Source organism: Indicator indicator, chromosome 36 (genome assembly GCF_027791375.1).
Source record: "Indicator indicator isolate 239-I01 chromosome 36, UM_Iind_1.1, whole genome shotgun sequence".
Classification (NCBI taxonomy): domain Eukaryota; kingdom Metazoa; phylum Chordata; class Aves; order Piciformes; family Indicatoridae; genus Indicator; species Indicator indicator.
In genome coordinates this window covers 1,850,351-1,874,054 of record NC_072045.1, presented here as the reverse complement: position 1 = coordinate 1,874,054, position 23,704 = coordinate 1,850,351, and the positions used below count along the sequence as shown (strand labels likewise).

Below are 23,704 nucleotides of genomic sequence, written 5' to 3'. Positions count from 1 at the left end.
CACAGTTGAGTTTGGCCCCGAGCGGAACGGTCGGGCCTGGCCCGGTGACGCCGTCGTGATTCCCAACGCGCCCCTTTTCGAGCACCGCCGTCCCCGCCCTGCGGGGAGCGAACATGCGACTCCGGCTCCCAGAGGAGGCCGCCGCCGGCGAGTGAGGAGCCGCCGCCCCGGCCCGGCCTGGCCCCGCCGCCCGCCCGCCCCGGCCGCAGCCGCCCCGCTTCGCCCAGGCAATGACAGCGGCTCCGGCCCCCTCCCCGCAGCAGATCAGGGACCGGCTGCTGCAGGCCATCGACCCGCAGAGCAACGTGAGTACGGCCCGCCGGGCCCCAAGGCTCCCGTACCGGTAGCGCGGGGACGCTGGCCGCGGGCCGCCGCCGCGGCAATCCCCCGTAACCAACCACCCACCCGGGACGCTGGTCCCGCTGTCCCAGGGGCCGCCGTTGCAACGCGTCCGCCACCGCTTCGCCTCCCGCCGCGATCGCAGCTGCGGCCGGGATCCTTCTCCGGTACCGGAGGCCTCCGCTACGGGCGATATCGGGGAGCTTCTTAGTGTCCTGCCCACCCGGGGTCCCACTGCCAACGGCGCCTCGCCGCCCGCTCCCCACAGTTGGGACCGTGGGGCCGCCCCGGCGGTGGCATCGGAGGCTTATCCCTTTTTGCCAGGGAACTGTGTCCGTCCCCTCGCCGCACCGCCTCCCGCCGTCGCACGGCACCCCCGGGTCCCGGCTGGCGCTGCCTGGCCATGCGGTGTGCGGCCCGGCGGCCTCCTGACGGCAGGCCGTGGCTCGGGCGCGGCCTGCAGGGGGCTCTGGGCCGGGCTCAGCCGCGGCTTGCTGGGATCTTCCGGGGCGCCCACCTGTTCCTCGGCCCCTGTGGCCGTCTCTAGCCCTGCCGTGGGGTAGGTGCTTCGGATTCCGGGGACGCCGGTAGGGCTTCGACGGTGGCCTCAGGGCTCTGGGGCTGCTCCAGCAGTGAGCACCCTCGGTCTTTGCTGTTACCCTTCTCCGTAGTTAATGAGCTTATCTGCTGCCTCTGCGATGCAGTGTAAGCACAGAATTCGGCATATATTCCACCTTAATGTGGAAATGGTACTTATCCGAAGCATCGTTTAGTCCTTTTAAGCTTGGGGGAGGGTTTGAAACGTTAAAGCAGTTTTCTACTTAGGTGTTTATTACTGCGAGAGAAGTGCAGAGCCTGCAATCTGCTTTTTCAATCTTAGATCGACAGTCATTACAGCAGGATGCAGAGGTTTGTCTTGGCCATCTGCAGTTTGTGGGGCAGCTGTGGGCACCTCAAGCTGAACACACTTGTATGTATGTTACTCCAGGAGGCTGGCAATGTGAAGTGGTGTTTTGATTCTATTAAAGTTGAGCCTGCTTGTGTCTGAACAAGTGATTTTTTTCTAATGGACCTCTAATGAGGTCTTAAATTAGCTAATGAAATTATTGCCGTGTGGAAATATTCTGCAGTGGCATGTGTGTGACATGAGAAGTGAGGAAAAATCACCCCGACCTTGTAGCTTCTTTAGTAATCCCCTGTGGTGTTCCTTTGTCATGAGCTGTGACATTACAGAGTCAGGTAACAGTAATAACTTACAATGGTAATTGTGAGCTTTTAATGCCCAAATTGTTTCAGTTTGCAGTATTTTAACGTGCATCTGGCTGAAACATCAGTGTGCTATATGGATTTTGTTTGCTCTGTGTTCTCTCATTGTGGCTTCAAATTTTTCACCTCATGTTAGACCAAGTGTAAACCTACTTTAATAAAATTCTAACATATCTGTGATGTCTTTTAACTTCAGAACTGTCAGCAGCAATAGTTATCCTCATTCTGGTGTTCCTTTCTAAAATGCTCTGGCTTTGCTGAATTAAGAAGCCAGGAAATGTATTTTGTGACAGATGCTTTTCCCTTTCCCTGTACATTAAAGTTACATTATATTGTGAACCTGGTGACAGTGGGGTTGTGATGAGGGGACCAGAAATAACCAGGCAGCTTCCTGCAGAGGGAGGTCAGAGCTCTGCTGGGTTTCCCACAGGTCAGTAGTCCCATAAGTTTAGGAGTAACGTATGTTAAATTGCAATTTTACGTACTTGATACTTGTCCAGGGCAAAAATTGGTGGCAGAAAAATCAGTCCATTGTTCAGAAACGCCTGCAGGCAGTAAGCTGTCTTCCATTTGAACCTTTCCTTGGAAGGAGAGCAGAAGTGGTGTAGTGGACAGTTGTGCCCACAGAGGTCTCGGACATTTCCAGGCTACTTGGCAAACAATTGTACAACTACCTGTAATCACACTTCCACAAAGAGAAGGAAAACTTACACCTTAGACATGCTTTAAAGCAGATTCTGCAGTGAATTGCTTGGGCAGCTGTGTAAGCACATCATGTATCCGGATGTTTTCCTGCAGCACAAGATGCTGTGCTTATAGCTGCTCACAGAAAATTCTGGCTGCTTTCTTCTGGCTTTTAGAATCTTCTTCTGAAGGAAGTGGTTGCATCCAAAACTTAGAAGTATTCATTATTGTGGTGGACTTCCTTGTGACCAAGACAGACAAGCTTTGAGGCCTGGATTTCACTCAGGCTTTTCAATATAATTGTCAGTGTGTGTATGTGTGTGTGTTTCTGGAGAGGGTGAAAACTAATGTTCCAAGTGTGTCAAAACTAGTCCAGCCTGGTGAGGCTGAGGAGGAGGATGATGTGATTCTTTGTAGTGCCTTGTTGCAGGGTGCTGTGAATTTAAGCTTCACTGATACATGTTCTAATACAAGCTGTGTATATTCATTGTGGTGTGGCTGTAAGGCTATTTGTGGGACGTACAGGTCTTGATTGACTCTGAGCTAGTGCCTTAAACAAAACAAAGAGAATGTTTCCCTACCTGCACTGAGTTGAACTGGTCAAAATAATCTTGTCCCCAACCTTTCAGAACCTGCTTGCTGGGAGAAGTCATCTTCTGTGCTGACTGTTCATCTTTCTTTGAACTGCTGGCTCTGGAGAGATGTGTTAACTGTACACAGGTGCTCAGTGCCTGAGCATTCTCCCAGTAGCTGCTGCAGAATGTATTTATAACTTGGTTTCCCACACTTAGGTCAGAATTTACACAGGTAACCTCTATTTCAAAGGAGACCTATAAGAAATAAGCTATTTTTAAATAGTTGACTCATCTTGGGAGCCCCCCGGGATATCTGGGATTGTATCTTCATTTATTCTACTTTTTTCCCCTCTGGAAAAACATATGGACAAGCTACTTCTGCTGCAGGATTTAAGCACTAACTATCAACATTATCTTCCTTCCAAAGCTAGTATGTTAGGGAGGACGTACCAAGACTTGTGCTGGAGGGAAGTAGGAATTCAGTGGCATCACCCACAATGATGGCTGATTCAAGTCTGTTGTAGGGAAATCCTTTTCCTGGAAGAATCCTGTAGAAACAGTAAGTCACAAAGAGTGTCCAAAACTTTACCTGCGGCAGTTGTGTGAGGTCTTACAGAGGAGATATTACTTGATTCCGGGAGAGTGATGCTTTTCCATTTGGATTCAGTGTTCTTAGAAGTCTCTTCCACTCAGCAGAATGCTTTTGCCTTGCTAGATTCTGTTCTGTGCTCTTTGGGAAATTTATTACCTGCTGTCAGGAATAGGGGGGCTTATTTGGTTTTGCCTGGTGTTTACAATTGGCAAGAGTTAAGAGTTGTGCTTGAAATTAAATGGTTTCTCATCCTGAATATGCAGCAATCTGTCCCTTTTTGTAAATATTGGGCAGTAATTTAATTATTTGCCATTAATCGCTCTCCATGATGCAAACCCAGCTTTGGTTTGAGTAGCAAGCCATAGTATGCTCACGGTGTGCTTGGAGGTGATTGTAAGTCAGGCTGCCATTCATGTAGTATCTTGTCCGGCCTTGCTGCTCAGACCTTCCAGAGAGGTCCATGATCTGAATTATTAATGATAAACTGGTCCCTGTCTTAGTAAGCAGCATGTTGACTTGGGGTGATCTTCCAGTTAATGCCGGAGCTGCAGCTGAAGATGCTTCCATGGCTGGTTTTTGTATCGATTGCTTTGCCAAAGGCCTAGAAACAAAAGCCTGGATCAGCAGTGGTAAATGTGCTTTTGAGAACTGTGTGTGAAATGGGTGCAGAGGTAGGTGTTGGATGCTGCTGTAGTGACAAAAAGGTATAGAGTGGAGGACAGCAGTGGTGATTCACTTCAGGAGGGTCTTGGTGACTTCCTTGGTTACAGGGAACTGCTATGTGTGGGTGAAAGTAGACTGGCATGGCTTTTACTTTAGCTTGGTCCTTTCTGTGAGGCCCTAATAAGCTTAGCAGTTTTGAGGAGGCTGCAGTGTACAAGGACTGGAGTCTGTTGTACCTCTCGCCTTATTTCCTTATTGTAGCTTGTCTTGGTTCAAGCAGTGTCATGTTTTGTGCATTGAGGTTGTGCTTCAGGTGTGTGGTGAAATATGCAGGTGGTCGTGGCATTTCCTGGTGTGTAGGGTCTGAAGTGTCATTATTGGGTCAGTCCTGGCTTCCACTTGAAGGTTTGGGCCTGTTGCACTAAGTTGCATTGCATTCAGGTTCTTCATAAGTCTAAACAGCCTTAAAAGAGGGTGGCTGCTGCTTTTGTTGCACTGCCTTGTAAACTGCTGGATATGCTTGCAGTCACCAGGTTGAGAGCGGTGGTGTAGTTGGTTTCTTGGCCTTCCTTTGGAGTTTTGCCATCCACCTCTTTCCAAAACAGCCTTTTTTTGCTTGGTGGGAGTATATTCCAAGAGTGCCTGTGGTGTTTATGCAGGTACTGAGTTCTACCAGTCTGAGTTAGCCCTTGTCTGGTTAGTCCTGAGCCTCTTCCTCTGTGAGAGGAGGTGAAAAACTTTTCACATGCACAGTACCCCTCTGCAGGAGTGAGACCTTTACAAAGGTTGAGGTTGCTCAGACAATTGTGAGCAAACAAAAGTAGCTGGTGTTTGGGTCAGAGCAAGGGAAATGCCAAAGTGCCTTTCTGTTGTAAATTCCTTGGGCAGGTTGTAGTGTTGATGGCAGCAGGAGTCATTTGCTCTTAACTGTAATCTGAGTGTTTGTTTCAGCAGCAGGGACAATTTCACTAACACCCACCTCTTATTCCTGCCATACACCCATTTTGTGTGCTGCTGCAGCAGTTTGCAGAATCATTGGGTGAACTGAGTGGGGAATTGATCATGATTTAAAGATAATGTGTTATTTTTTCCCAAGTAGTTTTTCATGTAGCTTGATTACCTGGTGAAACCTCTGGAGCTCCACAAATGGGTGTGGCACCAGAATTTGGTGGTAAAGTGTTTTAATACAGAAGGTAAGAAGTGGATTTTTTTTTTTGTTGCCTTCCTTGTGCTTCCCTGATGCCTTGGCAGGCTGGTCTGGGACCTTGTAGGAAAGGGCTGTGTGCTTTGAGAGGAGCGTTGGAGGCCTTATGGTTGGCACTTGTTTGTGGAGGCATTATTCTTGCTGTCACCTGTGTGGTTCAGGAATGTTTGGAATTGCTCCTGTGCTTGTGGTGATGCAGTAATGGGAGAGCTCAGCAGGTCTTCCTGGGTAAACACAGGGAAACTTCATGGATATCCAGGAGGATGCTCCTTGCTGGTTTTGCAGCTCTGAGAGTAAATCACCTTTCACTGAGGGCTGTGTGGCTCGTGTTCCTGACAGTCAAAAACTGAGTTGATTTGGCTTAAACATATACTAGCTGAAACTGCCAAGGAAGCCACACCTGGCAGGAGAGCTGCTGTGGTCCCCATCACTTCCCCATCTGAAGCTGCACATTCCTGTTCCCTCCCTTGTGCTAGGCAGCCAAGGAGCAAACCTGGCCAAACCCTACCTGGAAGGGGCTCTTCTGGTGCCTCTTTCTGTGCCCTGGCTCCTTATGGGCTTGGGGAGGTAGCAGTTTGGGCACAGAGCAGTGTGTGGTGAGGTGGCAGTGGGGTAGTGACAGCCCCAAATGGTACAAGCTCAAGCTACTGTAGAGCAGCACTCTCCAGCCAGGCATCCCTCTGCCTGTCAGGTTGTTTCATTGAAGGGGATCAGGCTTTTTAAATACAAGTGATAAAACTTGCCAGCAAGAAGCACATGCTGCAGTGTGGACTCTTGGTGGGGAATGAACACTTGGAGTGCCAGAGGGAGGAAGTGCTGTGAGGTTTGAAATAACCCATCTCAGACGTTCTTCTTGATGTGACCATGAAGCCATTTACTGAATGGAAGAACTAACTTTTTGTGCATAGTTCTTCTGTCATGAATAATCTCCTTCAGTCACCATGAACCAGTGTGGAAGACAGCTGATGCAGGATGTGCAACCTTGCAGGAGAGTGTTGCTGAAACAAACTTCCTGGAGAACAAAGCTCCCAAGCTGAGAGAGACCCAATCTGTGTTGTGGAAAATGCAAAGACTTTCAGCTTAGCCTGTGTTTCATGAGTCTGGGCCTAGGAGAGAAGCTCCAATCTGTCATTCATTAGGAGTTTGTGCAGTGCATTGAGGGTGAGCCCAGCTTAGGCATGTATAAGGGATGCGTTGTTGCCTCTCTTCAGGATTTTTGCTGTGGCCAGATGACACAACACTCGTTCTGGCACCTTTGGCTCCTCATCAAAGCGTTTCAGAACAACCAAAGCACTCTGAGGAGGAGGAGCCTTTTCCAGTTTCTTTAAGGAGCTGTTAAGGTTGACAAGTGGAGGATTTTTGCAGGAAAGGAGGAAACTATTCTGCCTGCTGCAGAAATTTGATGTTAATTAAGTAGCGCTTCTTTCAATGCATCGTTACTCCAATGTATTGGATTTGGAGTTCAAGTTATAATAAATACACACACAGACTCCCCATCTGTTTTGGCTGATAACAGGTTACTACTGTCTTGTCTCATCCATCTGGGGCTTGGTGATAACTTCAAATGGGCTTTCTACACTCTGTGATGTGGCCTCATTTAGCCACTTGGTCCTTAGAGAAATACTGAAGGTAAAGGTAAGCACATCACATTCATTTTAATGTAGGTTTGTTTATTCAGTCTTCTAACAGCTAAATTATTCTTTCTGCAGGTGATTCATGCTTTCAGTGTTTAGAACAATATTTAAGAGCCAGCATATTGCTTTAATTTGAGGCATAATCTGCTAAACTTCACAGCATGTCAGCGTTTTCTGGGGCATGGCTTTTTTGGTGTGTGCTTGAGTGGGATTGTTAATATCCAAGAATGCAGTTTTCAGCATGCTCAGTCGGTGGTGGAAATGTCTATAGAGGAACCCCTCGAAGTAAAATGTGATTAGTTCTATTTTACTGAGCGGAGTGGTTTTCTAACATAGCAGCTGGGGAGAAGAGGAATCCTATGTCTGAGTCTGTCTCTAGTAGTCAGCAACATACTCACCTGGGCATATTCTGAAACTTGGTGCTGTGAAGATGGTTGTGCAGAGGTGGAATACTTGTCTGAGTGACAACCAGCACTTTTGGAGCCACTTTCTTACATTCTGTTCTCATGCAGAGTGACCTTGCAGAGAATCATGATTCTACTCCAGGTCTAAATCGCTTATTTTATTTAAAGGAGTGTTGCACTTGCAGAGGTAGAGCAGCATGGGCTTTTTCCAGAGTGCTGATGCAAACATGCAGCCTGCCTTCAGTGAACAAACTTTCAGCACATCTGCAACCAGCACTGGATTTCTGTAACTCGAGCTGTCAGAGAGCAGAGCTCCTGGAGCTGGGTAGCACAGCCAGCAGGTCACACTTGTGCTGGGTACATTAATTCTGAGGAAAGGAACATGGGATTTTTAGGTCTCTAAGTTACCATGGATGTTCCAGAAACACGTGTGCCTCAATAGTACAGTTTGTCCGTGGAGAAATTGCAGTTGATTCTTGACCAGCATGGAGAGATGGAAAAGAGGACACAGGAGATAATGTATACAAACGTCTAAAGGGTGGAGGTCATGAAGATGGAGCTGGGCTCTTCTCAGTTGGTAGCCAGTGATAAGACAAGGGGCAGCAGGCACAAACTAGAATCCAGGAGGCTTCACTCGAACTTAAGGAGAAACTTATTTGGTGTGAGGGTGCTGGAGCCCTGGAGCTACCTGCCCGGAGAGGTTGTAGAGTCTCCTCCTCTTGGGACTCAAACCCCACCTGGCCATTGTGATTCTGGGTAACCTGATCTAGGCATACGTGCACTCGCAGGGGGTTTGGACTAGCTGATCTCCTGATGTCCCTTTCAACACTGCTGTTCCATGATTCTATGCTTCCAATGTATTTGCAAAGAGGTGTCTACAACTATTGTGTTTGTGGGATAAGCAGGCTGGGCCTGACTGCATCATGAAATCTCTGTGTCACATATGCAAGAGTGCCAGTCTGTCAAAACAAGCTACTGGGTTTTGACTTTGTGTATTTTCTTCACTGGATTTTAAAGATAGGCTGCCAAGGGACTTGAGCACCACTGGGGCTTGCTTACATGGAAATCGTGAAGTTTTCTGCTCCTAGGTTAGAAATAACTAGTGCCAGGTGCAGGTTCCCCAGTGTTCTGTGTTTAAATTATTTTTTGTCCTTTTATGGCCACATTGGGCAATTTGTTCTGGAGAGGAGCTGGTCTTAAAGTAGCCCTCCAGGGGATAAGCCCCGAAATGAAAGGTGCTGTGCTTATCTCCTCTAGGAAAAGATGTGGCTTTTCTTCCAGACAAAGGTAGAAAACTCTTGTTTCCAAGTAGCTGCTAATGATTGTGCCACTGAGTGGAATGGTCCAGCATTCTCGACTGATCATCAGAGAAGAGCCATCAGTTTCCTGACAGGTTCTATTCTCTGAGGACCTGCACAGTCTTCAGAGAATGTGGAGTTGTTAGGAAATGGGTGACTGGCAGCGGCATTTTATCTAGAATTTGGTGATCAGCAATTCTGGGGAATGAGTAAATTGATTGCAGGTTTTTTTGTATATTTGTAAAACCTCTCTGTGGTATGTGCTGATATGAATTCTTTTAGGAACTGCTGTGCAGAGGTACAGTGACTTCTCCCAGACTTGGTATTTAAGAATTTTCTGGTTGGTAACAGTATTTTTCTCAGGTTTTGTGCAGAAGTATGCCGTGCTTCAGTTCTCCTGAGCAGCCACATAAGCATAGTGTACTTCACTCTTGATGGATTCCTAAATTCCACAATGCAGCATATTCAACAGGCGCTTGCTTAACCTCCTTTATCATTTAAAGAACCAGCTAAGAAGCTTCCCTGGTGGGGCTGCTCCAGTTAAAAGTACACCAGAAAGTTGGCAAGTTCAAGAAAAGAGTGAAAAGCTGGTATTGTGATGACAGTAGTAGCACTTTTCTGTATTACAGTCAGATATAAACAGCTCTAAGCAGATATTCCATGTGGTAGGTAGCATGGACTTAAAGAACTTCAGGAAGCTCTTGACCCTCTGAAGCTGTTCTCATCAAGCCCGTAAATGTGTGTTGCATAATTTTAAACCTCCACTAGTTCTCCGGAGTGCATTAAGATGAAGCAGGTGATTGCAGAATGATTCTGTCCAGGTGCCTTTAAGGGTCATTCTCATAACCCAGCTGGGGGTCTGTGCTGGTGCTGTAACACAGATAGATAGTAAGATGGGTTAGGAGAAGTGGAAGCTGTTGTGGTGGGACCCAACTGCTCTGCATGAACTCTCAGCATTGGCTTTTCTTTGCCCCTAGACAGCTGCAGTCCTTAGCCCCAAGATAAATTAGAAGGGGCACATTTTAAGGCTGATTTTTTTTTTCTGTGATGTTGTTACTCTGCCTGATTAATAAACAAGCTGCATTTCTTTTCAAAGCACGATCAGATGTTCCTGTGACTTTGCACAACAACCTCATTTTATGGCTCTCAAAATTCTTAAGCAGTAATTTCAAATGTAAGGTCATGGCTTATAATAAATAGTAACTAGCACAATTCACCTGGTTAAAGGTTCTGGACAGGTGGAAGAGCGGTTGTCATCTACACAGTAAAACTCTTGTGGTTAGATGTCGTTAGGACTAGCATAGGGATTGGATTTTTAGGGTTTGTGTTTGTGATGTGTTCCGTGGGTGTTGCTGTGCTGAAACAACCTGCAGTGATTGCACAGGGAATGGGGGCCTGTTGTGCTTGTGCAGCTCAGCAACTGGCAAGTCTCCTTCTGCTAGACATGCCACCTTGTTCCTCTAAACATTCAAAATGTTTGTAGCTGGCCATGTGATTTGAGGTGCTCATGCCAGAAGGCATGGTGTGCTCAGGCCAGAAACAGAATGTGTCTGTAGTTAATTTTGGTTTATTATGCTTCATTTTGGTGTGATCATGCTGTGTTAGAAACGTGCTCAGGTGGTGTGATGTTGAGAGACAAGTAAGTGTGAGATGATTGAAATAGTGGCATGAAGTGACTACAGAGCTTGAGTGGTGATGAGCTGCCTGTGGAGGCTGGGCTGGCCTTGGGCATCTCTCCTGCAGTCACGGTCACTGGGCTAGTGAGGCTGCAGGGGCAGGGGGACAGCCAGTTTGGAAGTGTTGATTTTGCAAGTCCTTATAATACGAATTGCTTCATAATTCCCTATTTGTCATCTTAAAGAGGACATGGTTTAGGATTCCTTCTTTGGCCTAGATAGAAATGGATGCTTCAATGTATTCCTGCTTCTTACTGCTCAGTATCTGTTCCCTAGGTGTTGATCATAAGAGGGGCTTCAAGAAGCTATGTGGTCCCCTTAGCTTCACTGAAGTACCATTGCTTGTATAAAGCAACTGCTTCAAGACTTACCTAATCTGTTCTTCAACCTCTGTAGTGGCCGAGGAAACTATTGGAGGGCTTATTTGAGTGCATTGGTAGCTCTCTGGTTGTGCTTAAGGGGTTACCAGTATTTGTCTTGTTGCAAATGAGGCCAGTGAATGTGAAAGAGTCAATTGCCCTGTTCTTCATTATGACTAATAGCTTGAAGTAAGCCTTTTTATGAGTTTCATTTGTCTTTTCTCTCTATTTTGTTCAGCACTGTGTGAACTGAGGACTTAAACTTTTTTTCCTTATTAACCATGTTTTCCAGACCTCTTATCACTGCTCTTCTCTTAACTTCTCTTTGTATATGTTCTTCCTGAGCTGTGGTGTCTAGAGGTGAACATGTAATTCCAGCAAGATCTGAGTCCTATACCATTCCTTATCAGCTGAGTGAAAAACAAGACTGAAATTAGCTTGCTTGCAGTATGCTGTGTATATACCAGTAAGGCTCTTCTGCCCTGCTGGGACAGTGACTTCCTGACCCTGGTCAGCAGTACCCATTCTTCTGTTCTGCTATCTTGAAATTCTGCTACACATCTTTCCAGTGCAGTCACATTTCACGTAACTCACCTTCATTTCAACTGCTAATAAGTGTTCTCCAGACAGGTTTGGCCCAACTTCATGCTCTGCTGGGTTTTTTGGTGGTGTTTTTTTGTGTTTTTTTTTCCAGTGAATCTTCTGTTTCGTATACAATGAGAGGGAGGTACTACAGGTACAATTAGGATGTTGCACAAAATGTTTAGTGACTGTTGAAGCTGACAGACAATTACTCACTCTGCTGTAAGAATGTCCTTCCAATTACTAGTTAATAAATACGAATGGAGAAAAGCATTACACTGTTGACTGTTCTCTTTGCCTTAAAGACCTTTTCCTGTAGAGCAAGGAGACTTCCCTCAGTGTGTCACCACTGCTCTGTGAACTGATGTATTCTGGGTGTATGTCTTGTCTCCATGATCTGTTTTACTACCTCTTATCTTTCTGATTAACCTCACCAAAAGATACTTCTTTCATTTGAGGCCTTCCCCTGCCTTGTCCAGCTGAATCAAGGACCTCTGTCAAGGTGAGAAGTCTCCTTTGGAGTGGACCATGTAGAGAAGAGTTGAATGTTGACGGCATGCACCAACAGCTTGATTTGTGTCTCAGGCTGTACCTGCCAGCACAAACTGTTTCTCCTGCTGGCAAACTCCTCTTGTTCTCTCAGCTACTGCAGTATCTCTGCACCTCCCTTCTGTGTATACCTGGTGCCAGAAGGTAGCAGAGGGTGAAGTGGTGTCTCTTGCTCAAGTATTTCAGATCTGCCAATTTCTTCACAATGAGGAATTCTGTTGGAATCTGACTTGACTCTTGTGTGGTGAGCCTGTCTTTGTCAAGTGTATGTGGGAGGGTATCTGGATGATGGTACTTTGCCATTCAATAAAGCACAAATAAAATACACACTTTGTTTTGACTCCATATCCAACCTTGAAACTTTAAATCCTGAGGAAAGGATCAGCACCTGCTGTGCCCAGCCACCTCTCTAGCTGCTCTTGACAGTCAAGGAGCATTTCTTCTGTCTGTTGTTTTGCAGCACAAATCCCTGATCAGCTTTCAAACACAGACTCCAGATGAATTTCTCTGCTACAGAAAATACTCTCAGTGAATGACTTTCAAAGAAATAATTGATTCCTTCCTGTTTAAAGATCTGCTTTATTAAATACAATTAAAAGTCACCTTTCAGAATATCTTTTGTGTAGTAGTGAATATTTGAACTCTGCAAACTGACTTTCATGTGTCTTCAGTAATGATGAACAAAGCAGCACATTGTTGTCATCTTGGTCTGTTGTTTCTGAGAACAGTATCTCACGTACCCTTCCTGAGACAACGTTCGGACACACAGCGGGGTAGGGGGAACTGCTAATAGATCAGTTGCAGGGGAACTGAACTAAATATCATCAGGTTGTAATTGAATTCTATATTGTATGTTAGTCTATCTCTGAAAAAATTACATTCTAGCTGACTGTGGCTGATGTATGTTGCTGGTACCTGATACCCACTGCAGCCCATATGAGGTGCTAAATAAGCACCAGACTGCTGTGTTTTCATTGCCGTGTTTAAATAAAGCCTCATACGAAGAGCAACTTCTCTCCTTCTTATTCCACTTTTCAGGTTATTATGCAGTGAAGTAGCTTTTTGGAGGGTCTAAACCTGGAAGTGTCCAAAGCAGTTGCACTGTCTTTGGAGCGGCTCATGATGCCAGTGGTGCTGTTGCTGTACCTCCTTGGGAATCAGCTCTACCTTCCTGGCAATGTCAGCAATTCTGACTCAGAACTGGAGTTTTCTTGAGCATTAACCTGCACTACACTGCACTACAGAGGGATAGCCATGGCCCATGGATATATGACAGGTTTTATAACTGTCCAGTAAAATGCTGCTGTCTCTAGGTGTAGGGGGAAGTCAAGAAAAAGGGTACAAATGCTCCTGTGAACCCTGGTACAGACCATCCTGTGGGTCTTACTAATTGCTAGTAGAAAACACCAGCTTGGCACTAGAGAGCTGGGTTTGTATCTGCGGATGGAAAGATCTCTTTGGTCTTCCATGGTGGATCTGTTTCTCTGCTTGCTCTTGTGAAATTGCTTTAAAACCACAGGTGGGAAAATGGTACAAAAGTACTTGAAATTAGCAAAATTATGAGTCTTTATGGCATGTTCTGAGGAAGTCAGTCCAAGTATGTTGACAAGTGCATTCTCTCAAAGCTACTGTCTTCTGACTGATCTACATTGTCCATTTCCAGATGTCTATGATGGAGTCAGATTGCTGATGATTGTAACTCTTGAGTTCAGGAGGATATCAGTGTTACACTTGGGTTTAGAAAAGCATCTGTAATTAATGATTCTGGACATACCCAGCCAAGTTAAACATCCTTTAGAAACTTCTAAAGCTGCAGATGTGACCCTTTAGATGCTGCTGCTGTGTCAAAAGATGCCTTTTATTGCTCTTCTATGAACTTCAGGTGTGAGAGAGTCAAGAAGAGCTTTTCTAGCCAGAATCCCCTTGGATAGGGAATCAGTATTGGAACTTTCATGGCAGTTTTGTTTGTAACCGAGCATCTTACTCCCAGATGCTTGTTTTACAAGGAAAGAGCTGCTCCTTTTCCTATTCTAGGACTGCACAACTGTCCCAACAACATCATCCTGGCTAACTGATATCTGGTTTGTCATCTCTCATGGTCTAATTGTGTGTGTTTTAAAGAAACAACCCCAAAAAAACAAGCACAGCAAATAAATTGCTGTATTTGAGTGACTGCAATTGCATGTTTCTCTTAACATTTGGATTTTAGACAGCAGTATCTGAGAAACTACTGCAGGTTGTCCTTTGTGGTGAGGCAGTCCTGAGGAAGAAAGGAAGGTTTTAGACTTGGAGCTTTTGTGTTTTGTGCCTGGACTGGTCTGTAAGTAGAGACTCAAAGCATAACTTTGGAGTGTGCTGGTCCAGCGTAAACCACATCACAGCAGGCTGATGCTCCCAGCCTTTCCTCACCCCTGGCACTTGGAAATGGTGATTGCAGCTCATGTGTGGATGCTGTTTTCAAATCTGCAGGGCAAGGAGGCAGGGAATAGCTGGACATTAAACCTCTCAAACACACGGGGCCTTTTAAACACCCTGAAATTAGTTACTGAATTCTTCTTGATTTATGAAAGCTAAAATGGCAATCAAAAAAGGAAATTAAGCTGCTTGATCCTTTCCAGAGAGTTCAGAAACCCACATTTTTGTCCAAGGCAACAGCAAAAACATTTAGTGCTTAACTTGGCAAAGGTCTCTGATAGCAGTTGTAAGCTCCAGAGCATGGCCGAATGACTTAAGGAGACTTACATGAAATAAATAAGATACGTTTTCTATGACTGTCATTAGGGTTGCCTGGGAAGGATTACTACAGATGACTCAAGCAGATGTTCTCCAGTAAACTTTTGAGTGAATTAGTCTGCATGCCAGCCAATCTCCACAACATGGAAACAGCACTAGAGAGCTTCCACAGGGATTATTCTTAGCTGTTTTCTGCAAGCTCCTGGGGTTGCATCATAAGGTCTTCTTTTGGGGTGATAGTAGCAGGTTGCAGTGTTAGTAGACAAACAGAAAATAAAATGATGTGCAAGTTCCTGAGACACTGACTTAGGCAATTGTATTCCTAACCAGTGTCTGAAGAGAGCAAGAGCTGCTAAACTCCCGTGTCGTGTGCCTTGTTACTTTGCCTACTGCCCTGTGGCAAATAAGTGTTTTTAATAGTAGCTTGTGTTGGTAAATTCTAATTTCTGGTGCTGCTCAAAGTAGGATGATGTCCTGGAAGGTTTTGTAACTTCAGTCTCACGTCAGTTTTGTGACAATATGTTAATCTTACTAAACCAGTAAAGGATAGCTTAAGGTAAAGATACTGATGTGCTGCTACTACTGAAATAGGTGTCTTCACACTGAGTAAATGATTTTTAAGGCATGTTGGGGAGGTCATCCTGTTTTTGTCATAGTGCTTAACTATACCACAAGAAATGTCACAGTCTGTATTATTTTGAAATAGGTGAATATAATTTTTGTTACAAGCTTCTCTTTATAGCAGTTTGGGTGGAGCTTCCAACAGGGAAAGAGTGGAGTTGTTATACTTGCCTGCACATTGTACTTTATTTTTTAAGAACCATGCTTCCCTGCAGATCAAAAAGAAGGGAAGCAAAATGAGAGGAGCTTGTTGCAGCTGATCTGGACCATGAGCCTTGGTGCTCCTAGCAGTGGCTGCTTCAGCGCAGTAGCAGGTTTTCAATGGGTTACAAATGTGTGGAGACTGAAAGGGGTGTTTTGTGTTTTACCAGAAGTTGTGTGATTGGCAGAGACTCGGCAGTGTCAGGCAGCTTTCACTGTCTGTAATTGGCACCATGTGTCCCTCCAAGCAGGGAGTGAAGTAACAGTTCATTGGTCCTGGTGCAGTCCGGTCCCTGGTAGGTGATTTAGCATTCAGGGGCATCCATCTGTGTGTGTTTGGGTGTATTGAACAAAGGCAAACCTGTTACTGGAAATCCCCTGGCTGCTTTCACTTTTCTGTAGGCCTGTGTGGGTATCACTTTCCCCATCTCGACCTTCTGACAGGCTAATCATCTTTTTCTGCTGTTGGTCTGTCATTTAAGTAACAAATATTTGGGGATTACCAGTAACTGCAAAAATAATTGTACCAATTATTGGTGTGTGAGATACACAGAGCCTCATTGCACCCTGGTAATTCACAGGCTGAAGTACCTGTTGGGAAGGAGAGTATTGTGTTTTGCAAGTCTAAAAGTGTTTGTCTGGAAACTCCCAGAATAGAGCATTAGCTATTGAGTGCTCTGGTTCTAGAAACCAAAAAAACCTCTTGGTGTTGTGACTTAAATTGTGGGGCTAAATCACCCCTCCTAGGCACTAGAATGGCATGACAAGTACAATAGAGAAAAACAGCACACTGAAGTGAAATAGTAAGAACTAAAATATGTCAAGATATGTTATTGCTGCTTTATAGCTTAAGAGGAGTTTTAGCAGACATGACTGGATGGTAGAGCTTTAAATATCTGTAGAGACATTGTAGTTCAGAGAAGAAAAGACCATGGCAAATGAAATTATCTTTGGTCTGAGGTTGGTTTGACAACCTGTAAGAGTTCCAATTGTCCCCAACCTATCTAGACTTCAAACGTTAGTTTGATAAAAGTAAATCTAAAAATGGAGCAGAGATTTGTCGTTGCTGGCAGCCTGATCCAAGTATCCCCAGTCTTAAGCAGTCTGGCTATGGTGGAAGAAACATTGTAAGTACACAAGGTTTTCTGGAAGGAAGAGACTTCAGTTCCTGATTCTCCTGCTGCATCTTACCAGAATGCTAAAATTGACTGCAAAAGCGAGTTCTTACAAACTTGGAGTCTTTTTAACATGAAGAATCCTGCAGTGGACTCTGTTGGGTAGGGCAGGGCTACTTGATTGTGCTTCTGAGAAGACTTTAGGATAATGTGGGATTTTTGCAGGGTTTCTTGCTGCAAGACTTCTCAGATGCAGTTCACATCCAGTTGATGTGTAATTAACGTAATTAAGCAATAAATGAGACTGTGATTCAAGTTTTCCTTTGCTTATCATTTAAATCTACGTACGAAGGGGAATTAGAAATTCCTGCTTTTGGTGCTGGTAATACCAGGTAATGGAAACCTGGATCTCTGTGGTTAGGAGTTTCTCACAGGAGTCATTAAACCAGCCAGACTTGTGCTTCAAATCGACAGACTGTGGTGACTGCCTTTGCATGGCCCTTGTGCGTGTGGAAACGTTGCAGTGAAACCCATCAGGAAACCTGAGGCAGGTTTAGTGCCATGGGGTTTTCTGCAGCCACTCCTCACCACCTTACACGTGAGGAAATGCAGTCCTAGAGCCATTGCTGCTGTGGAGGAGCTGTGGCCATAACCCTGCCTGGTCCAGTGATGGGCTGAGGACACCTACTGGGCACAGCACTTGCTTCCTTCGCTCTTGAACTTGTAAGAGTTCATTGCTGTGTGGGTGGGCTCTGATGTGTAGCAGTTGGGTCATCGATTCTTTGAACAAGCTGTAGGACGGTGACTAATGTCAATCTGAAGCAGTTCCTAAGGGAATAAATACAACTTTTGGCCCATTGTTTTTCTTGGTCTCCTTGGCACTTGTTTTTCCAGTTTGGGTGTAGGACAGTAACTGATACGTTGGAGTAGGGGTCTCAGAACTCTACCAGTGAGTCATGCTGGTCTTATTGCTAACATTTCTTTTAGTTTTACAGAAGGTTTGTTACAGCTTCTGTAGTTTCCAACTAGGTCAGTGAAGTGTCCTTGTCCCTGTTCTTTGAACAATCAGCTCCCTAAAGCCAGACAGTGTGGTGGCAATTTTGTGATTAATGCTTCCAGCAATTATAAAGTGGAAGGTCTTGAATTACATTTGATAACTAAGACCTGTAGATGAAACATAAAGTGACTTTGTTTTCCTTGTTGCAGATCCATAACATGGTGGCAGTGCTGGAAGTGATCTCCAGTCTGGAGAAATACCCCATTACCAAAGAGGCACTTGAGGTATGTCACCCTCTAAACATTCCTTTATTTCTGTCTGTATAAAAGGACTTTCTCTGCCTGATACCCATCAGAGTGTTTCTTGAAACAATAGATTGATTGCAAAGAATTCACAGTTAAGATATTCTTTCGTCCCTTTGGTGCTGCTGATGCCATCTCACTGCAGGCACAGTGATTCTTTCTGGATTCAGATCAGCATTCTGTGCAGCACAGTTTCTGTTTGTGTGGGGCACTAAATTAATCATTGCTTGCTACCAATTAATTTTGTTGCATTCATCAATGCCACTCTGCTTGCTGAAGCACTGATCACTTTTCTAGGTGTTTGGTGACCAAGCACCAAAGAATCCAAAATAAGAATATAGTTCCTCTGTGTCGGCAAGATGAATCTTAAACTCAATTAAGCAAGTTTCAGGGCCTGGTCTTGTTGTTGGGATGAGGTGTATCAGGTGCAGCCTCATTGGATACTCTCAGAAACATCCCAAAGAAGTTTTTATGGCTAAGCTGTGATTTTTTTTTTTTTTTTGTATCTTTATATTGAAGTGATTGCTATTTCTGGCCCTTAACTGCTACTTAATTCTAACTAACATACGTATCACAACCTGTCACCTATTTCCCTCATAGTCTGGTCTGTGTTTTCCTCCAAGGTACTTTACTTAAGAACTCTGATTTGTGGACCAATCCTTTGTTTTCAAATGTGCTTCAGGAGCAGTCAAACATTTCCCTTCCTTCTGCTTATGGAATAAGTTTTAGGAATGCTTGTTTAAATCGGTCTTTTTTGGCCCTTCAAGGTACTGAGGAGTGAAGGGAGAGGAGAGGTGGAGGAAGGTAGGACATAGGCACACCCTGGCTGGGTAGGGTTGTGAAGCAGATTTTTGTCAGCGTGCTGCTGTGACTGACAAAGTTTCTGGAGGATTTTTCCCTCTTGCTTTTTTCTACAGATCATACGTTTTCATTGTGTAACCTTTTTTTGCCTTGGCTGTTGCATTTCCTCTTGAATCTGAGCTTATGTATTTCTACTTAAGATTCTTGATGATTAAAGGAATTCCTTTCCGATTTTTTATTTTGTCTCCACAATTCTGGTGCTTCAGCCAGGGAGTAAAGACAGCAGGTCTCATGTTGTGTGGCAGAGCACTGGGCCAGCTGGCCTACTGCTGATTCTTCTCTGGGTGTTTCCTAGGGCAAGCACTACAAAGCAGAAATGTGCCTCAACAGTTTTGTTTACAGTGACACCTGTTTGTTAATGACTTTTCTTTCCTTACAGGAAACGAGACTAGGGAGGCTTATCAATGAGGTGAGGAAGAAGACATCCAACGAAGAGCTTGCCAAACGTGCCAAGAAATTGCTGCGGAATTGGCAGAAGTTGATCGAACCTGTAACCCAGAATGACCCTGTGCCAAGAGGGCTGCCAAACCCGCCCGGCTCAGCCAACGGTGGTGCTCACAACTGCAAGCCAGAAGCGCAGCTGCCTGCTGTGGCTGGCTCGAAGCCGATCAGCGAACTGAAGAGCAGGAACGATATCCAGAAACTAAACTCTCCGAAACCAGAGAAACTGGGTAATAGGAAAAAGAAAGGTGAACACAGGGATGGGCATCAGGGCCCTCTTCCCCCAAAGGTCTCCAAAGCTAGTCATGAAGTATTACAAAACTCTTCGCCCCCTCCAACAAATGGAATTGGAGGTAGTCCTGAAAATTTTCCTAGTCCTGTAGACATAAATCTACATGCAGGGCCTGAGAGCAGCAGGACAGAACTCAGTGAAAACGATAAACACAGTAAGATCCCAGTAAATGCTGTCAAACCTCACACCAGTTCTCCAGGACTTGTAAAACCTTCAAGCACTTCCTCATTATTAAAGACTGCAGTGCTTCAGCAGCATGATAAATTGGAAGAAACCACGGGCCTGCACCAACCGAAGAGTCCTCGCTGTTCCTCCTTTAGCCCCAGAAATGTCAGGCATGATACTTTTGCTCGGCAGCACACCACATACTCACCAAAGGATTCCATGCCTAGTCCATCTCAAAGGTCTCAGTTCTTAGATACTGCACAGGTGCCATCACCGCCACCGTCTTTGATGCAACCATCAACACCTCCAATGCCAGCAAAGAGACTGGAATTCTCCCAGCAATCAGTACCTGATGCATCTCAGCACTGGCAGGAGCAGCCGGTACCTTCTGAAAGCCAGCACAGGCATACAGCAGGGACGCTTCAACAGCATACATCTCCTAGCTGCAAAACCAGCTCCCATCCTGGGGATTCTCTCCTACCACACATGAGCTTTTCACAGGACACTTCAAAAATGGACAGTGATGATGCTGCTTCAGGTTCTGACAGTAAAAAGAAGAAAAGGTACCGACCCAGAGACTATACAGTCAACTTGGATGGGCATGTGACAGAAGGGGGTGTGAAACCAGTGAGGTTAAAAGAAAGAAAACTCACTTTTGATCACATGACAGGACAGATAAAGCCTTTAACACAGAAAGATCCTTTGCAGGTAGAAATCCCTGCACTTACTGAACAGCACAGGACAGAAATGGAAAAGCAGGAGCAAAAACCCAGCCTGCAAAGCCCCTTTGAACAAACGAACTGGAAAGAGTTATCCAGAAATGAAATCATTCAGTCATATTTAAACAGACAGAGTAGCTTGCTGTCCTCATCAGGAGTACAGACTCCAGGAGCTCACTACTTCATGTCTGAATATTTAAAGCAGGAGGAAAGCACTAGAAAAGAGGCTAGAAAGACTCATGTTCTAGCTCCTAACAGCAAACCTACAGACTTGCCTGGGGTCACAAGAGAGGTCACGAGTGATGACCTTGATAGGATACGTGAACAAAACTGGCCAGGTGTGAACGGTTGTTATGACACACAGGGTAACTGGTATGATTGGACACAGTGCATATCCTTAGATCCACACGGGGATGATGGTAGATTGAACATCCTGCCTTACGTCTGCCTAGACTGAGTACAGTTGTGCTAAAAATGCTTTTACACCCGCAGTTAGCAGAGAGGGCAGACACCATGCCACTTAACGCTGGAGAAAACAGCCTCCTGTCCTGGACACACAGGCCCAACGAGCAGAGGGTGTGAGGGAGCTGGTTCCTTACAGCTCTGTCCTTTCAGTTCTCCTTTTGTGAAATGCTGCTACCAGTTTACTAACAATTGCAAAGGAAGGCATACGAAGGTTGATAAATTGAGTTCAAAACTCCATAGTGAGCCAGCTCTAAAAAGTGTTAGTCCCCAAGAAGTGAAGAGGATTTCCAGCACTTTCTGAATGCCGGAATCTGATTACAGGCAGGTACAGAGAAAATTGTGGAAGTTACCTTAACAAAATATGCATCTATTTATTTGACTTGATTTGGGTTATTATTTGGCAGTGAGATACTGGGAGAGACAATGTGCAAAAACTGTAGTTTTATTTGTACTACATCTCTGGACATGATTGTGTTTGGTTTCAAGTCAGGGGGTATGGAGGTTGGGGTTTAAATGGCAGGTGTTGCACTGCAGGCCGGGCAACTGGCTTCAGCTCAACATTCCATAGGCATCCACATCTTTTAGTCTGGTTTCAGTTTAAATCCAGTCTCTGAGAAATGCTGCAAAAACTAGATGTTTAACAATATTTTTTGATCCCACCACCACCAGCTAAATATTTTAATTCCTTTTCCCTTCCTGCAAACTTCTAGAAAAACAAAACACAGAAGAAAAACAAAACAAAACAAACACACCAAAACAAACAAACAAACCCCAACAAAACCAAATCACAACCCAACCCCCCCCCCCCAAAAGGCAAGAAAAATCACCTTTTCTAGAATCTATAACGAGGGTGCTACAAGTTTGTAACTGTACTGTGAGAGGGAAAAAGGAAGCCTCTTTGTATGCTGGAAGTATACTTGTTACCATTCCTTTAGATATTGTTTGCCTTATGGATATCCATCATAAACGCAATTTGCAAAAACAAAGAGCCTTAGTGAATGTACAGTACCTAGACTTCTGTGTTCTCAGGATGCAGAAGGGAGCAACTTTGCTATTTGGTCCTTTAAGTGGACACATTGTGATATAAATGTGGAAATAAAAAAAAATTTGCACAAACCAGTTTGTGAATTCTTTATAAATACCTCAGTTGTGTCAAGGTTTGCTTAATTCAGATCAGCTGAGGGATTCCTGACCCCATCAGAGTGGCATGGGGGAGCTAGATCCCATCTGACCCAGCAGGCAGCTGGGATACTCAAGATGTCTTCCAAGTGCGTTGTTGGTTTTTCAGTCATGCAGGTTGGATTTATTTTGGTTTTTTAACTCTGGTTGCATTCCAGGGTCTGGAGATTGATATAAACCAATTACTGTTAATGTACCTCAAAGTCCAAAAGAGGTCCTAGTTTGTCTTTTTTCCTCAATAACTTTGTAATATATTATTCCTAATTGTTCAGATGCTTTGTAAGGCAGCCTGCCTCAGCATAGAAAGCAAAGGGTTTCTATTAACTGGAATTGCTTTAACATTGGGAACTGGTTGTTTTCTGCAGTCCCCAGCACTGGGCTCCTGTCCAGGAGAAGAGGGGACACAATACCAAAAATAGTTTCTAGACTTAGTGATGTTAACTCTGTTAACCCATTTGTGCTGGGTTTTACTTCTACACTGAAGAGCCTTGGCAGGAGTTCTCCTGCCTTTGAGAGCAGAGTCAAGCTCTTAGGTGAGGCTGTTCCTCACCAAGTATATGTTAAGCTGGTTCATTCCCTGGAATACAATTGATTTAAATCATTCCTGTTCAGACCTACGGGTTTTTTGGTCTGACTGCTGTTGAAATGTGTGGGTGTCTCCAGTTCTTCACTTGATGTCTATTTGCTTCTGCTGACAAAATATGAGGGTGAAAGCAGAAACAGTGGTTACCAAAAATGTTACCAAATATATTTTCAGTTTACTTCCATTTTGTCCTCCTGCAGCTGACGAAGTTGAGCAGTGTGGTTTACTGTCTCACAGCTCAGAGAAGTAGATTTAATGGTGGAGGGCTGAAAAACTGCTCATTGGTACGTGCTTGGGGTCTGTTCATGTAAAAAATAGTGAGCATCTGATCTCTCCCTGCTCCTCCTGCTTTCCCTGAACAGTCTGTGCCCTCAGGAAATGACAAAGTGTTGCATTATGAACCGCTCTTACATTTCTGATGCAACCGGTGGCCCCTGTGGACCACACTCGGTGAGGTGATGCCCAAAGTTGATCACATCTAGCGCCAGGTCACAAACTGACCATGCTGATGCCCACCTTGCTTGAGGGAGCACCAGGTATCAGAGGCAGCCCCTTCCCTGGTGGGACAAAATCCCAAAAGAAGTTCACTCAACACAGACTTTAAAGCTTGTTCGTACCAAGTTTGCTTCTGCTGTAAAGGTCAACTCACTCGGTGTCATCCAGGGTGAAAGAAGGCTTGACAATCTTTATTTCAGCATGCGAGTATAACCCATTCTGTGAGCAAAACCAAATGTGAGTAAGTTTACAAGGTGGTATTTTTTTTGTAAACAAGTTCAAATGAAGTTTACCATGTGCATATCTCCTGTGTACTCTCATTTTTGCATGAACTCAATTTTTCTGCTGCTGTTTTTTTCCTATCTGCCTTGCCAAACTTACTTTTCTGTTCCTAAAATCTTTAATTCATGCTGCCCTTTCATGTCAGTGGCTGACATGTAAAGGCTCAGTGCAAGTCTTTGGGGAGTCACCACTACCTAAAGTTGTGGGGTTTTAGGGGTATATTAATGATGTAGAGGCTCCAGAACCCACCGCAGCTTGACAGGTGCCCCCTCACCTGTCTTTTAATGCAGCCGCATTGAGTTGGTTTTAAAGGTCAGGAGCAGCTGTCTCGTTGCCTTTGAGTACGACCTTTGCTCGGTCGCTGCACGCACCCCCCTGTCGGTTTCCTGAGGCAGTCTGCAGTGGCTGCACTGTCATTAGGGCCCATC

At 44.9% G+C, this 23,704-nt stretch overlaps 1 protein-coding gene across 1 annotated transcript; it reads left to right on the top strand.

Moving 5' to 3' along the window:
• The first annotated feature begins 230 nt into the window (after window positions 1-230).
• On the top strand, window positions 231-21,812 carry MED26 (mediator complex subunit 26). The gene is made up of 3 exons (XM_054396018.1): window positions 231-305; window positions 17,702-17,776; window positions 19,035-21,812. The coding sequence occupies exons 1-3, from the start codon at window positions 231-233 to the stop codon at window positions 20,727-20,729; spliced, it is 1,845 nt and encodes a 614-aa protein (XP_054251993.1). The 3' UTR covers window positions 20,730-21,812.
• The last annotated feature ends 1,892 nt before the right edge of the window (window positions 21,813-23,704 follow it).